The 17289-nt window shown below is 38.5% G+C and overlaps 1 protein-coding gene and 1 pseudogene across 1 annotated transcript; both read right to left on the bottom strand.

Moving 5' to 3' along the window:
* Positions 1-6218: 6218 nt before the first annotated feature.
* LOC121644623 lies at positions 6219-7891 on the bottom strand (annotated as a pseudogene).
* A 5389-nt stretch (positions 7892-13280) lies between these two features.
* LOC121645028 (aquaporin FA-CHIP-like) lies at positions 13281-15630 on the bottom strand. The gene is made up of 4 exons (XM_041993299.1): positions 15200-15630; positions 14478-14639; positions 14168-14248; positions 13281-13871 (listed from the first exon to the last, which is right to left on the bottom strand). The coding sequence occupies exons 1-4, from the start codon at positions 15560-15562 to the stop codon at positions 13692-13694; spliced, it is 786 nt and encodes a 261-aa protein (XP_041849233.1). The 5' UTR covers positions 15563-15630; the 3' UTR covers positions 13281-13691.
* Positions 15631-17289: the final 1659 nt, after the last annotated feature.

Genomic DNA, 17289 nt, shown 5'->3' with positions numbered 1-17289 from the left:
AAATTAAAAATACTTAAAGATTATCTATAGTTACAGTTAAACATTGAGAAATGGAAAAAGCTAAGGTAATTTCTGGCATTTAATGGTTTTAGTGGTTGGCACCATAAAGGTCACAGGACTCATTCAAGTATGTTTTTTTTTTTTTATATGTTTTTCAGTGTTGGTGTATATTTCCACATGTTGTGGGCATACAATTGAAACTGCAGGTACTGTGCTGCAGGACTGGAATTCTATGATAGGATCCACTGTTCAACAATGTCAAACTGGTCATTACACAATGATGACAATTATTAATCTTAAGTGGCGTACAAACACTGGGGAAAAACTGTTTAACTGTTCAGAACCTCAGAAGAATTTTTTGACATGTGCTTACAACCATGCTATTGCAAAGTTTGTTTTTGGTTCTGATATTTAGAGAAAAAAACATTGTGAAAACTGGATGTGGATTGTCACTTAGAAAAATATGAGGGATAATAATAATTGTGTGTGTGAGATCACAGTGGTCATAAAAACGGGAAGTGAAGAGTGTTTTACTCTGCAGTTTTGACTGGCACCTCACTTCTGACATAGTCTTCACTAAATGCTTGCCAAAACTGATGAAAAGCAAAAAGAGAGTGAACACAGCGAGAAACTCTTGTGTTGTAGATAACAGCCCTTTATCAGTCAGTATGGTGACAGGCTTGAAGATAGCTTAGGGTTAAGTTCTTGTTAAAAGTGTCTGTGAGATTTTGTCTTACATGCTCCAATGAATATACAGAAAACAAAGTGAAAAATGATTATACCAACTGTAGCAAACCAGACCTTTGGTAATATAATTCACTCCCAATGGCACAAAGTCCAATAACCTTTCAGCATAAGCCTCAGATGGCAAAGCATTTTTGGTGAGAAGAGTGAGGCAACAATACAACAGTTGTTGTATTACATACTTTGAGAAATTATACATTCAGACATGCAGAAAGATAATAATGAACTTGTTTGCAAATATTTCTGCATCTAAATATATAAATAGTTTTGATGTTTTAAATAATAAAATGTAAAAAAACAAACAAACAAACAAACAAACAAAAAAAAACAAAACAAACAAACAAAAAAACAGCTATAAATGATAATACGCCAGTAAACTGTAAATTTTAAGATAAGGGGTTGGGGGCATGACTCAGGTGGTAGACTGTTCTTCTTTTGATTGGAGGTTCAATTCATAAGCCCCTTGCACGTGTTAAAATGTCCTTGGGCAAGACACTTTATCTTCACATTGCCCCTGATTTGCTCACTGATGTGTGATTGTAAAAGGGAAAAAAAGCCTTGGTGGACTGAAAATGCAAAAGAAGTGCTGCATTAGTGCTCCTTGTAGGACCTAGATAAGATTAAAAGGTGATATTAAGGGCACAAAACTAACCACAAAAGGATTTTATTACAAAAAAAACCTGAATTCTTTTTAAAACAAACGACATAATTACAGATAAAAATATCAATCGGCAGATTAAGTTAATTAGGTTCATTGAGACAATAGGTTTTTCTGTTACTACCTTTTAAAAATGTGTTTAAATATACAAATAACGCTTTATCTGCATGACCAATTGTAGTAAACAAGCACCTTCTTATGTATTTGAATATATTCTTTCAGCTCTTCTGAATGAAGACAAGTTATTAAGGGAAGGGGAAAAAGCCTTAAAACCTATAACCTACATGAACATTTAATGCAAATTTTGCCTGTGTTGTTTCACTTTTAAATGCATCAAATTTTCTTCTTTCAAACGGCATTGCAGTCTTTTAGATGACATAAGTCAAAGGGGAAATTTTTAGGGGCCATTTCCGGCCTTGAATAAATGCATTACAGATCATGCAGCACAATGGTTTGAGTGACTCATAATGCACTACAATAATCAAGCTGACTGTAATGAAGGATCATGTCACTGTGGCAGTGGAACAGGAGAGCGTAGCGATGTGTTTGTGGGAGAGTTCACAGAGAAATGAGGCAAGCAGGTTTTGGATAAATAAGGAGTTGGTTTTAGTCTTGTTTTTTTTTTTTAAATAAAATTTGTTGATTGTAAGAAAAATGGAACTCTACCTGTCATTTAGATGTTTTTAGACAGGAAATAAAGGAAACTAGAATGCAAAACTAGGAAACAATATGGTGACATTTTACAGGGTGTCTGCATTTGTCACTGTAAAATCTGCTTAAACCAGGTCAGACCTCCATGCTCAATTGTTCATTTTGTTTAGATAAATCTAATGAGAGGAACACCGAACACTCCCCAGTGCCAAGTTATGGACTAATCAAGTTCAAAATGAGAGCCAAACAATTTGATGAACACTCTCAGACAAAATGACTGAAGGACAACAAAAAGAGCTTTGTCTATCTTGTTGGAGAAAAACTTCAAAACAAGGGGCTAAACACAATGCTCTGACCCCTGAGGTTAAGCACACAAAGGAAGGAGATTTTAGACATGACTGGCCTTTGAGAATGCATAAAAATATCTGAAGAAGTGCCACTGTCATTTAAGTGAGTTGAATCCATTTGTAAATTTAAAAGTAAAATCATATAAACTGGGTCAGAAAAACATCATGACCTCTGTCCACATTTTTTTCAACAAAGTGAAGATTCATAGTTTGAATTAGATTATGTCCAACTATTGTCATTGTTGTTATTTTTTCAGCCTTCTGAAAAGCTGTTCTTCTTCTCTGCTTCTATTTAACACTCTTCTCTGTGGAATCCATTCTTAACGTCACATTAAAAGTAGTTTAAAATAAGAGTAATGTGGATTTCACCTCTCTGAAGTTGTGTCAGAACAAGTGACAAAATATTCACTTTTACAGCTTCACATGCCATTGTAAAATTAGCTGAGACGTCTTGTTAATGATCATCTCACAGAGCAATGAGCATCTAGTCACATCACGACATCCTGATTAGCATTTGAGATAACAATAACTTGCATTGTTTTTAAATAACCTTGGTAGGATTGCCCTCACACTACGCAACATCTATTAGGAAATGCTCTGTTGTGAGGAGTTTAAAGTCACTTGATGGTTATTCAATGATTAGCCAGGGGTGTAGGCAACATCAAATATCCACATGCCATATAATAGGACGTGAGAGGGAGCGTGTGTGTAAATGGAGAAAGGATATTGTTGTTACATGGCCACACAGGAAATCTCTATGATGAGCACATCTACTCTAATTATGCTTTTTAAGAATTTTGTTTCCTTCTATGTGCAAATACCTAATTCGCATCCTGACGTTGTCTCACAACAATACAGAAAATGGTTTGGGACTCTTGCCAAACAGCCTGACTATGCAGTCTATTACATAATTTAGAGCAAGTTTTGCACGATCATCCTGATCTAAAATTACATATTGTATTGTTAATACCTCTGGCACGGGGTATGTTATCTTTTCGGCGGGTCTATCTGTCTGTCCATCCGTCCAGGCCGGATTTTTAGTGTGAAAGTTCAAAAAGGTATGAACAGATTTTGATGGAGTTTTCAGGAAATTTACAAAACAGAATGAGAAAAGTGATTAAATTTTGGGGTTCCAGGAATGTTTTTTAAGGATTCTTTACAGATACAGGGCAGGGGGAAACATCTGGGAACATCGCTGAACTATGTCACCACTGGGTTTTTCACAGGTAAAACAAAAGGTAGCTAATGTAACAACATTGGATTTTCAGTGTCAGTTCTCATAGATTTTCTTTGATTTTAGTAGAGTTTCCTTTTAAATATGCCGAAAAGTTGTGTTGTGGTAGGCTGCCATTAACATTGATGTTCCACAGACAACATGCGATTGCTCTTCGAACTACTGAAAAGACAAACAAGCCCAGATAGATGTGATAACTGGCCAGCTGATGCTTGTCAATGCTTGCGACATTGGAGTCCTTTAAAATATTTAACAATTTGTTCAGATCATTTTGGAACTGTGAGGAAAACATTTATTATGATATTGATGGAGCTGTTAATGGTCACATGACCACAAGTTGTGAATAGGTTTGTGCCTGCCCTCTGGAGAGATAGGGATAATTTTGCAATTAGAGCTTCCCAAAACTAATGCCCACATATACCACATACGTTTTGTGAAAGCATTAACATCACTTCCTCTTTAATGGCTTGGTGGGAATTTCCTTAGATAACAAAGTCTCCACTTATTCCATGTAACTTTACACCCATCAGGAACAACTCTGACATCCTGCAAAACAAAAAGAGTATTAATTTCACACAATGGAAAAATAAAAGAATAAAACAGAAAATGACTTCTTGTCATTTAATATTCTCACTTCACAATATGGAATCAACAGCACTAAACCTTTAGAATATCACCAACTTCAATCTATTATATGTAAAAAATAAAAAATAAAAAATAAAAAATAAAAAAAATTAAAAAATAAAAAACATTAACCAATTTAATTTACAGCTACCTATCAGGGTAGCAGAAGTTCTTGATCTCGATGCCCCAAAGCTATTTTCCAAAATATATAGATTATTATCTAAACTAGAAGACTCAATCTATTTTCCAACTTCAAAAAGGGAGGCTGACTTATCCAGTAACTTTAATCAAAATGGTCACAAATATGTTCAAACACCTTTGTAATGTGTACAAATTCAAACATGCAAATGACACAATTCAAAATTCATCATAGAACTCAATATACAGAACAAAGGATGTTTAGGATGGGTCTGTCACAATCAAATATTTGCTCACACTGCACTGAAAACACGACTGACAACTACTTCCATGCCTTGTGATCTTGCACATCTGTCCGCAGGTTCTGGCTTCAGGTATGTGAAGACATGTCAACGTGGTTTAAATGTAATATTCCTGCAAAACCCACACTGTGGCCTGCTAGGGTGACTTGGATGAAATTAACATGGTAATTACCTCTGCATGCATAATCCTCATAGTCTCATGCATTCAAAGAAAACTATCCTTAGTGAATTTGAAAACCAAAAAAAAATCTGGGCATTCAGCAGTTAGGAAACCTCTTAAGCCGGATTTATGCTTGCGTGACTTCTGAGTGCGGTCGTTTACGCCATAGTTGACGCTGGTAAGTTTGCTTTCATACTCGAGGATAGGGGGTACACATCGTTTTGGTGATGTGTTGCAGTTTCTCCTCCTAATCTGAAGGTGGCAGCAGGGGTGGTATCGGCCAGTAAACTCACCAGGTTGGAGTTCTTTTGATGGTTCACTTCAGTTTGATAAGTATTTTCTGTTTTAAAACAACAATGGAGTCCAGTATGGTTCAGTGTCTTTATTAGCTTGTGGAAGATAACGAAGAAATCATTCGATCAGCCTCTCATCAACTTGATCCACTGGTTATTGTTTTTAAAAACGGTGGTTATCACACAAATTCGGCGAGAAGATCTAGATATCCGGCAACACGTGATCCCAAACCGACCAATCACAAGGGAGTACCCCCGCGTAACCGTCTGCAAGGCAGGTGCACGTCAAGCCTCGGTGGAGCTATGCCGAGCCTACGGCGGTTACGCAAATGCTGCGCAACCATAAATCTGCCTTTACCACATCAGCATTGAGAAAATGTCTGCCTCCTCAAAGAACCAGTTAACTGAATTTAATTCCCTCTTGTCCCCTGTGATTAGCTCCATCACTTAGTGTAGGTGGAGGATTGTGACCTTATCGCTTTGGGGGTTGGATATTGACAGGGGCTGCCTTCTGGCTGCGGGTCCCTGGCGGTTCCCTGTGGTGGGGATTTGGACTGCTCCGCTGTGGGTGGGCGTTGGCCCTTGGCTGGACTGTTCTGGGGTGGGCTGGGTGGGGGTTCTGGTGCCCGAGGGTGGGCCACTCTTTTGGGGGTGGAGGGGTTGGTTAGTGCCAGGGGTTCTGGGCCTGACTGTATGTGCTGCCACGGCGTGGGTTGGTACATGCCCGGTGTCTCCCCGGGGCAGGAGGGGTGTAGGGGTATAAAGGGAGGCTGAGTGGGACTTGGTGGATCGTAGAGGGAGAGACTGAGAGGTTTGTGTGTGCCTGTGTATGTGTAGGCGTGTGTGTGTGTGTGTGTATGTCTGTTTGTGTATATGTGTCAGGATGAGTTGGACATAGGTGTGTATGTATGGAGAGATCACATGGTGGTGGGTCATGGATCTGGGCTCTCCCACTGTCCTTCTTCCCTTCCTCTCCTTCCCCCCTAGACATGTGGTGGGTAGGTGCCTTCTGGGGTTGGTGGTGGCTCGTTGGCTGCGATCGCTTTGTGGCCCAGTCATGGGGGAGGCTGCTCTGGGGGCCCACCCTGGGAAAAGGGGTGCCTACTGCCGCCAGTGGCTCACCTTCTGGAGGGAAGTTTGCAGAGGAAGTGGGAGTGGATGGAGGTGAAAGTTACAGCATCAGAGTTAAAGATGAAACTCCCTATGTTGAAAAAATATATTTATTTCAAACAAAATAAGATCATTCTACGTACTTAACATCATCCAGGAGCAGCTCAGATTTACTTTCTAACACTGAGCCACAGGGGAGTAAGGCTCTCGATTTCACACAGTACATCTCATCTCTGGGTACCAGCAGGTAATTATACAAAGGCACTACCACCAGACTGTCACTCAATGGTCCAATCCAGCACAGCTGAAGGACCAAATAACAGGACAGACAGAAATCAAATTTTCAGCAATACAATACATACCAAACAATCCTCAAAAGACCCTTGAATGACTGCAGGCGCAAAGGATCGAGCTGGGTTGATACCACATCCCATGTAGCTGATCTGTGAACCACATCAGAGGAAACGCTGCATGCTTTTCTGGCTGTATGTCAGCAGATTGAATGGAAGGCTGACTTACAGCCATTTCAAGCCAATCTACTGTCAGGCCTTGGAAAGATGCAAGAACACTACCAAATTAATGACAGGGGAAAAAAAGGGATGTTTTGATTTACTCACCCCAGCACGGTGTCCCAGCCATATATAGAGTCCAACTGCCAGAGGTGCAAACCTGCCAGCATTGTGCCTTTTGTCTGTGACTGCAAGCACACACAGGATCAGCTGGAGGGTGTGCAGGAGTTCAAAGCCAAAACTTTGACAGGGGCTGGTTCCATTTAGCTGAGACAAAGAAAACAAATATTTGCCTCTTTTGTTCCTGTTAGGTATTATTGGGTTATTCTATGTCCCACATCTGCTGATTTTTCGTCAGAGGAAAAGAAGGAAGAGGAAAAAATAACCCCTTGCTCATCATTTCTCTGGCAACTAAGAATGCTGCAAATACCAGAATTTGCTGTATTTAGCTGTCTGATTCAGTACTTTAATCACTGCAGAGGTCAGCACAAGCTTTCACACTGTTAAATCCCACACGAGAGAGGGCCTGCCATAGTTGCACAGCTTCCACACATATTTCAAGTAATGAAAATTTGACATTTAAATTAAACAGTAATCACTAGTAGACAGCAAATAAGGCAGTTTTAAAGACTGGAACACAACTTTCACAGAAAGCCAGATCAGGATGAAGCTAATTCCTAAAATGCTACCCAGTCTTAGCATCAAACGCAATTTGTTACAATGAGCATTACTTATTGGAAATGCATGCATTCACCCTCACCTTGTTAACACCAAGTGAATCTGTGGTTTCTGGTCTAAGACCATACACAATGGCACTGCCTGACACTGCACCCAGTATCTGAGCTATCATGTAAAGGGCAGCTCTGAGGAGACTCATCTGGTAGCTGGTCAGCAGGCCGAAGGTAATGGCCGGGTTCAGGTGAGCACCGCTAATATGACCGCTTTGGGCCAATGTGGCGACAACTAACTCAAAGGCAAATGCCACCTTTACCTCTTGGTCAGGGTAAGACTTGTTTTTGTCCCCCTACTGCAGCAGAGAGGCCAGTGAAGACCAAAATGATCATTTCCAGACATTCTGCCAGAACTGCCCTCCAAAATTCTAACGTTTTAACCTCTGACATGGCTGTTCAGACGTCAGCTCCATGCAAGCTAACAGAGTTAATGCGACATTTGCGTGACACACATTACACTAAGATACAGAGATATGGTTTTAAAAGCTTCCTAGCTTGGGGCCTTGTAAATAGTCAGCTCATCGACCTAGCCTGATCAGGAGCAGCTGAGAGATTTGCAATTTAACCAGTGAGAATATGTTTTGTACTTTTCTAGTTTAGCTGAAGGTGGAGCTGTTTTTTTTTTTTTTTTTTTACTGTTATTCACAGCTCATTTAGGAGCACACCAAATCATTATAGTGAAATATTAACCCAATGGAAAAAAGCCAGAATGAAAAAAAGTGTGTTTTAATCAACAATCTGAGTGCTTTAGATTTAAAAAGAGCTGTAATACCAAACAATACACACATGTAGTCAGTAAAAACTTGCAAATATAATTACTTAGGATTAGAATATGCTATATTTCTAATTCATTTTTGATGTAATCCATCCTGCAATTATGGAATGCGTTTTTAATATTTGGCTTAACTCCAAACAGGTTTAAGATCTCATGTGTGAAGGACACATTCACTGCCACAGTCGTAGCAAAAGGTTTTCCTGTCTTTCAGTCTGCTTTCTGTCCTGACCACTTTCAGTCCACTTATTCTATTCTGAGCATGTGTCACGCAGAGCTCACTGCGCTGAAGTTAACATCAGTCATTTGCCACTGTGAAGGAAATGGACCTTTTGAATTCTTGACAAGGAAACGAGGCTCCCATTCTGCTTTGCCTTGTGAGGGAACTGGCAGGTTAAAAGGTCACGCTGCTTCTCCTCTTCCTCTTTCTCCTCCTTCCATGTTTAGTTAACCAAGAGTTACTACCTCAAGTTTTTATTTAGTTCTACTTTTTAACTGGTAGAACATAAATCCATATCTATAATCTTACAGCTTACCAGCATTTGAGCCCCTACACTTGCTTAATAACTTAGATAAAAACCTTAAATCTAAGCTTCCCTTTTGTGAAATATTTGTAACTTAGAAAAAAAAAATGCTCTAAAATTTGGGATTTTTTTTCACCATTTGGGCGTGAATGAATCTTTAGAAAAAAGAACAAAAATAAAAACGATTTACCTCTTGAATATGAAATTTAAAGAGGCAAATATTCATTTCCGTAGTTGACCAAGTAACTTTAAGGCAACTGATTACACAGCTGAAGATATTATGTTAAATTTACATGGATGCTGATAATATTTTCCTAACCCTAACCAATGAGATTTTAGCACACACTGTAAACCCAACAATGCTTCAAACCTCAAAATAAGCTATAACCCAATCAGGTCACTCAAGTTATCAGAAGAATATATTTGAACTGTTCCAGAATTAGATCAGTGTCCTCACATACTCACAGTTACTGAGGTCCACTTCTCTGAGGCAAGCGGCTGCTGACCTGAGATCAGTTACAACATTCATAGCTAAACTCAAAACATCCCAACCCTTACACTTCATAAATGTGTCTGCATTTTTATGTGTATGTGAACTTCTGTAGGTGTGTGTTTATGTCTACCTATGTGTATGTTTGTGTATATTAATTCATGAATGTGTTATATAACACTTGCCTTCATATATTTGTCATTTATTATGTACAATGGGTTTCCATCCTACGAAGTGCACTATATAACTAAAGCTGACATTGTCAGGTATGTTTTAATACCTAATATATCCAAATATCCGATAAAAACAGAAACAATTTTGTGGCCTAAAATAAGTTTAGATACCACAGGGTTAGATGTTCTACAAATTTAAATGTGCTGCTAGACAGAGATGAGGTTAGTTTAACAAATTCAACAATCTCCTCTGATGCCTCTTCTGTCTGATAATCACTAGTTCTGGGAAATGTTCATGAATTGCCTTGAGACTATGTTCTGGTATGTACTTATTTCTGTCTTTATATACACCAGAAAAGGGAAACGTTGTACCTTTAAAATAAACTGATTATAGTGGAACAAAATAAATAAGAAGTAAACAAATTTTTGCTAAAAACATCTGGCTGTGGTATGATTCCTGTATTTTTTTTTTTCTTGAGGCAATTCAGTGATTAGAGTTAGCCTGTTGGAAACTTTTTGGAGGAAGGTGATTCTCAGAGTTCAAAACAAAAATATCATACTTACCCACAAGTCTAGTCTTTTAGAGGCATGAATGCAATGATGTAACAAGGTTCAACTTAGCCATTTCAGATTATTTAATCATGCAGAAATGGAAGCAAGTCAAGTACATAATCTGTATAAAGACTGAAGCAGAATGAAATGGTACTTACAACTTCAAAGGCTTTGCCTTCCAGGGGTTACAATAGATAAAAACATAATAGGATATAACAATGAATAATCAGCAAGTGGTACCTCAGAAAACAGTTGAGAAGCATGCTATATGGTGATATCTATAGTGTTTAGTGAATCCAGCTGAAAGTAGCAATCCAGAGTCCAGAGATTACAGCCCTGGTTACAGTTGTTCATTTGAGAAAAGACTGAAGCTGAACCTTTGGGATTTTCTTTAAATAAGGCTCCTGGTCACATATTATCTAGCCATTACATATCTTCCATCACACTTTTCGTAGAACTGTTCATGGTCTGTTACCACCACGATGATATCAACAGCTACTACAAGAAACACCACTAATAAAAAAATGGATTAATCTAAAAGTCTGCTACCCACTTTGGATGCTGTCTATATATGAGAATAGGTCAATGCTGGCTGGATGCTTTTAAATAACCTGTAAGAAAATAAAAACATCTTTTGAACAAACAGGCAAGTAGCAGAGAGGAGGAGTCAATACTTCCTGAGTTGGGAACCTCAAATTCTAGGAAATGGTCTTTCTTCGAAACCTTGAATACAATCGGCATCAATGCGAGACTTTAAAGGTCCATAAAATTGTGCTAAAAGATTGACTGAAAACAGCTTCCTGGAAAACAGTTGTAATATATACTTAAAATTTCTAATCAAAATGTCATTTCCAGGGTGGGACTGACAATCCTGCTTGTCTTATGTGTTTATTTGGCTCCATAAGAATAGTAGTGTTGATGGTATGTTTTAGAGTTGATGATTGAAGAGAAAAAACCCCAACGAAACAAGAAGGAAAACAGACTGATGAAGGGTGGGGGATCAATGTACATGCAGCTTAAACAAACAGCACACTTAAACAGTGATAAGGGATGTCACTCACATAATGTTGGTGGAAACTGGGGGCCTCCCTAACCAACAGAGCCTGGAAAGGAAAGCTGAAGTAACGGCACACAGCAGTGTGAATCAAAAGGTTTCTAATTATTGTTTGTAAATGTTAACTCCACATAACTGCTCTACATAAATTTAGCTATCAGACTTTGACATTTAGAGGCTTGATAATCATCCGTTTAATTGATCAGAACATATTATACATTTAAGAAGGGTACCCTCAAATTGAGGTCAAGGCTATTATAATTTCATTTAGTTTATTCACAAGTCATAATTTCCAAGTGCAGGAAACAGACAAACAGCTCAGAAACTGAGTTCAAAACAATTTGCATGTATCTAAGCAAAAAAGACGAGGGAAAGCAGAAGAAAACAAACCAAGACTGAGCTGAAGCCTTGAGCTGGCAGCACTGGAGCTGGCAACATAGACAAACTAATAAAGAGACTATGTGGTCAACAAGCAGGTGGTCAGTACTGTGGAGCTAATGTGGGAATACAGAACAAGTGAACTGGTGATTGTGGTGCCTTGTGACTGTGAATAGTAGGAGAGGCTGAAGTTTGGGCATGTGGGAGTGACATGAGTTAGATCTTATCATTCAGACCACATTAAGACTAAGTGTAGGCTACATATGGCCAAGTTCTTTCAGCTCTGTCCCTGGCTACATTTTAGGCTACATCTTAGAAACAAACCGGTATCCCTGGTGTAAGCAGTTCATTTCTAGTTCAGACAGGGGCACAGAGTGAAACACTGCCTGTAGCCTCATAACAACAACAATTTTGGTCTTTGCGGATGTGCATCTGGAGCAGTTGCTACAGATTTGAAGACATGTTTCATTAGTGAACGTGAACCGACAACCATAAAGCCATCCCTTTGGGATCAGATCACCTCTGATGGATGGTAACACCATGTGTGAATTGGTGCTTTATGAACATGTTTTCATCTCATTTTGTAATTTGGATTTAAGCTGTTGTCTTCTTTTTTGATTGTTAAAGCACTTTTTTCTTACAATAACAAAATAATACAAATGGTGAACCAGCTTGTCCCTGTTGAAGTGCAAAGCACATTAAATTTAAAGAGGGTTTTAACAAACAAGGCAGGCATGAAATGATGAAGATTATGCATCCATAGTACTGTTTTTTTAAATTTTGATGCAACAAAATGTTGCAAAACTGCACATGTTGCCACTGTGCTTTTTATCAACATGACTAAACAAAGGGGCGTGGCTGTTAATTCTACAGACAACAACAGATCATAAGGTTATCAGACTCTGGGGAAATCTTTACAGCTTTTATGGCAAATGGCTGTCTTACCAGTTAATACGTGAAAGCTTACATTTTCCAGATACTAGTGTGCGTGCTGTATTTTTTTTACTATTTACCTGGCAAAGATTACAATGACATACAGCCATTGTAATCCTGACTCATCATATTACAAATCTCAGAGAAACATTTTGGGATAATCTTCTGGAATGCCCACAACACTGAACTGTCCAAGTGTCCTTAAATGCACCCTAAGTCAGTCATAATATCCTCCTGCTAAGTTAATATGATTTCAGCCACAACCCTACATAAAGTTTGCATGCTGAGAGCTGCTTTTATTTATTAATTTTTTGTGTGTTTGCTCTTTTTATAGTGCCCCTAAAGCTTAGTGTTTACCCTTTCCACTTGTCAACATCCAACTCAGAAGCAGGTTCTAAATTTTTTTGCAGAGGAACCTCCAGACCCTTCATATCAGATGCACAAGCATAATACTGCACCCAGATAAGTGTCAGAGAAATCTCCTGTTCTGACTACCTCTTGACTGCTGAAGGAAAACTAACTAAAATGTTTGTTCCTATTGTACAGCATTCATTGCTATTGTATGTTGCATGCACAAGAATATATCATTTTGTTGGATAAGTCAAGGATTTAATCAACATTTAACAGCCCCAGATGGCATTAATACCAAGAATTTATTTAGCTAAGTTGATTTTTCTTATGTCTTATGTTTATTTTTTATATCTAATCTAACCACACCAAATGACCATGTAGCTGTATACAGTGTTGGTCTGCACTGTATGTTTAAATTCTTCTGCAGTCTGTAAGTATACTATTTTTTTCTGTTTACAGCAATAAATGTAAGCTTTTTATTCTTGGATGGTAGTTTTATAATAATTGCAGAGAGAAGAAAAGTTAAATATATAAAAAACAACAGAAGAGTAATGATTTCTCAATGAGTGTTTTATTTTACTTAAAAAAGTGAAAGACATTTAAGTGCACGCACAATATATTATCCATAAGAAATAAAAAGTGATAAAGATACATTGAAATATACAAAAATGGCTCAACATCGAATACTGATAAAAAAAAAAAAAAAGAAAAATCACCACACTGCGTTGTTTCAACTCCAACTTGTATGCTTGAGATGCAGTCTGGATAAAAAATTTGTGCATGGGTCAATATAAAGAGTGAGTTAGAAAGCAACACTAGCTGACCCGTAGAAAACAATCCTCATTGGTATTTCAATGTAACACAAAAATGCTAAGTTCTTACACTACAAGAACTTTTGTTTTCATTTAATTCCTTTACAAGAGCATAAACATGTACACTGACATTAAATGTTTGTAATTACTACTACTTCGACGTCATCTCCACAGTTGTAGCATCGTTGCCTCCGTTAACATCGTAGTCACCCACTGGGCCACTGACCAGGACTTTCATACGCTCTGGGAAGTCATCCATTTTGGGAGCAAGCAAGAAATCATATATGAGGGCTGCTGCCACACCGCCACACATTGGACCCACCCAGTACACCTAGAAAAGAAAACCAATCAGCTTCTGCAGAGTTATGTGCAACCTGTCACTATAACATAAAAAATTAACAGGATTAACACAAAGACTGGTTAAAAAGCTTTACTTTGGTCAATATCTCATTCAGGCTGGAAGTTAAAAACAAAAGACTATGACTGATTAACTTGTGCAGGTGGATTCATGTGTAATGAAGTCATCTGTTTTGGAGTTATTGAATTATTTAAGCTTGAAATATAATATGCATGCAGGGTTACATGAGGTATGTGTAAAAAGCATGTGCGCTTCCACTTCTGACTTACCCAGTGGTTTGTAAAATCATTTAGGATCAAAGCTGGACCAAAGGAGCGAGCAGGATTGATGCCACAGCCTGTGTAGCTGATCTGTAATCACCAACAAAGAGACAACAGAAGAGAATATGTTCAGCTACATGGTCTGGTGGTATGATAGAATCTGGCTGGGGTAGAGGGTATTAGGTAAAACTATTCATGAAATTCAGTCACTCTGAGAGCTTAGTCATGTTTACTGCTGGTTCACCACACTGAAATGCACTGTACCTAATCCTAAGTAAACATTGCACTGTTTTAGGTTTGCGTGTATGGTACAACTTACAGCTGCCAAATGTCCCAAGCAGACCGAGAGGCCAATGGCCAGGGGTGCTGAGCCGGTGACATCACGCCGTCTTTTATCAGTCACTGCAATAACACACAGCACCAGCTGGAAGGTTGCCAAGAGCTCTATGCCCACGCCTTGGCTGGGAGTGACACCACTCAGCTGTGAGAATTAGGAAGAAATGCAAAACAACAGCACTCAGTCAGTCTATGTCAATTAGATGGATAGTTTCTCATTACCACTGGTTTCTATTTAGCAGAGATCCCTAAGTACTGCTTCAGTTATTCAATTAGGAGTTATTAGGTTTTGCCAGTCTCTTGCAGTTTGGTCAGAAGAAAGCTCTTGGTACTTGTAACAAATAAGATATAGCATATTTTCATGCAAAATAAATATGAAAACATTTCAAGGGGCAGACGTTGCATACTTTCAAGTCCAAGTTATTGCAGCTCTTGTAGTGTAGTGTGATTTAACTATGTCTAATTAATTATTAACAATAAGCATTAAACAAATTTCCAAAAAGCAACAGGTTGCACAGATTCATCACGTAAATCTCCACAGATGCTTCAGTTGTAGTTGTTAAGACACCTGACTGTAAATGCACCCTTCTGCATCATGTTGTAATTAGGGTATGATTAAAAACAAACAAAAAACAAAACACTGCATTTTAAAATATATCTATGACTGTGCTTTGTCAACAATGGCTATATGAAAAGTTTACTTACAGAGTTGAGTCCCAGAGCAGTAGTGTTACTTGGCCGTGCTCCATACAAAATGCCACTGGCCAGGGCTGAACCTAGCATTTGAGCCACTATGTACATAACTGCCTTGAGCACGCTGATCTGGCAACTAGCAAGCATCCCAAGGGTCACTGCAGGATTTAGATGGGCTCCACTTATATGACCTAAACTTTGGGCAAGCGTTGCAATGGCTAATCCAAAGGCCAAAGACACTTTCACCTCCTGCTCTGGATTGCCGTTGGTAGGGTGCCCAAGAGCTGTGGAGATGCTGAGAAAAATGAATAGGGTCATGCCAACCAGTTCGGCCAGAACAGCCCTCCAGAATTCCTTGCTCTTGAACTCTCTCATGGTGGTGGCTGTCTGACTGGGAGTTTGAGCTGGTCCTCTTCAAAGTGCGGGTACTCGTAAACAACAGCAACAGGCGGTATATATAAGGCCTGTGCTGATAATGGTCAGTGGGCGGGCTTTGAAAAAAAACTGAAAGAGAGGGCCACACTGAATTAATGAGAAATCCAAAAGACTGGTCTATCACATCCCTCCCTCTGTTTCCTCACCCTCCCTCCACCTCTCTCTGTCCTCCAGCACCTCTCCCACTACCTCCTTCTGCTAGACTCTGGTCTTTGGACTTTCTGTGAGTAACAGAACTGTATCTTTAAATAGCTGGATCTTAAGTAAAATTTTCCTCATACAAGCATGCAAATCTTAACAGCAGAGCCTCTTACAGAGAGCTCTTAGTCTTACCTCTTAATATGTTATCCTTATTTCAGCACTTAAATTTCAATTTAGTTCATTTGCTGCAGTAGCCACAAATTATAGCTTTTCTGTGGAATCTATGCTATGGATCGCTGACAGCACAAGGGGGGAATCAGATAAAAGACAACTCCCAACCATTTCAGGTCTCACCCTTCTCTCCATTGGCCAGCAATATAATCTTTTACAAAACCACTCAAACAGCATCCCACATATCAGGTCTCACATTCTCTATGTGAGAGGAAGTCTTTTCAATTTTTAGATTTTTATTTCTAATAGATAGAGCAACAGTAATTCATTAACAGGAAGGATGTTCTTTACATAACTATTACCTATATTGTTGAGCAAGGACTGAAACATTAACTCTGTGAAATGAGCTGCTTGTTGCACCTGGACCCCAACCCATGGACACTTATAACAAACTGCCACCAAACATTTTCTTTCTCTGTTGCTTAATGTATTTGCCTTTTTCAAAACTCTATTTCTGATTATTTTTATCTCTTTATTTTATCTTCTCATTAGAGTTCAGTTCTGACTGTATCTCTTCAGCATCACAGACAGAGAAGGGAAAGTCTTTTCTTAAACAAACGTATTACCCTTTAATTATTAACCGTGTCAGCTTGTACTCTTACAAGCTTGGCCCCATATTTATTGCATTAGGAGAGCCAGTGGAGAGAGTGACAGAGCCAAATGAAAAAGTATTGCTTAAAGATGTCTTGCAGAACACTTAGTCATGCTTTCAGACCTTTAATGACTAATGCAAAGCTGAATGTACATTAAGAAAATTGATCATTTTCAGGAATTTGTGTGTTTAGTGTTGAGTTAGTAAGCATGGGTTGAACCACTGATGCAATTTTCAGTTTCATATGTGTAATTTACTGAATAATTGTTTGTAATACTAGACAGAAATGGACAAGTGTCAGGGAATTCCACTCATTTAAAAACTAAGTAACAGAGTGAATTTGTAATTTGCATCTTGCACTAAAATATATTTAGGATATTTCTGTGCATAAAGGCAAATATATGACTAAACTGTCATACTTTATCATATTTTGACAACAATACAAATCAAGCTTACACCATATGTATAGTCCAGTGGTCTGCTTTGCTTGGAGTCACATTTTCTGTGGTGCTGCTTACAACAGTTACAGTTTGATTTAGACGTACATATATTTATTGAACCACCGTAAGGCACAGGTCCAGCAGACATATGATTGTATTTTTGTATTTATACATTTTGTACAACTGCCATTTGAATTTTAAACTCAGTGTGCCCAGAAAGAAATAAAAGAAAAGCAGAAAAAAAAACGACTTAGGCCAGCAAA

This window comes from Melanotaenia boesemani, chromosome 8 (genome assembly GCF_017639745.1).
Source record: "Melanotaenia boesemani isolate fMelBoe1 chromosome 8, fMelBoe1.pri, whole genome shotgun sequence".
NCBI classification, from domain to species: Eukaryota; Metazoa; Chordata; class Actinopteri; order Atheriniformes; family Melanotaeniidae; genus Melanotaenia; species Melanotaenia boesemani.
The sequence above is the reverse complement of the archived record's forward strand: the minus strand, read 5'-3'. Positions and strand labels throughout refer to the sequence as shown.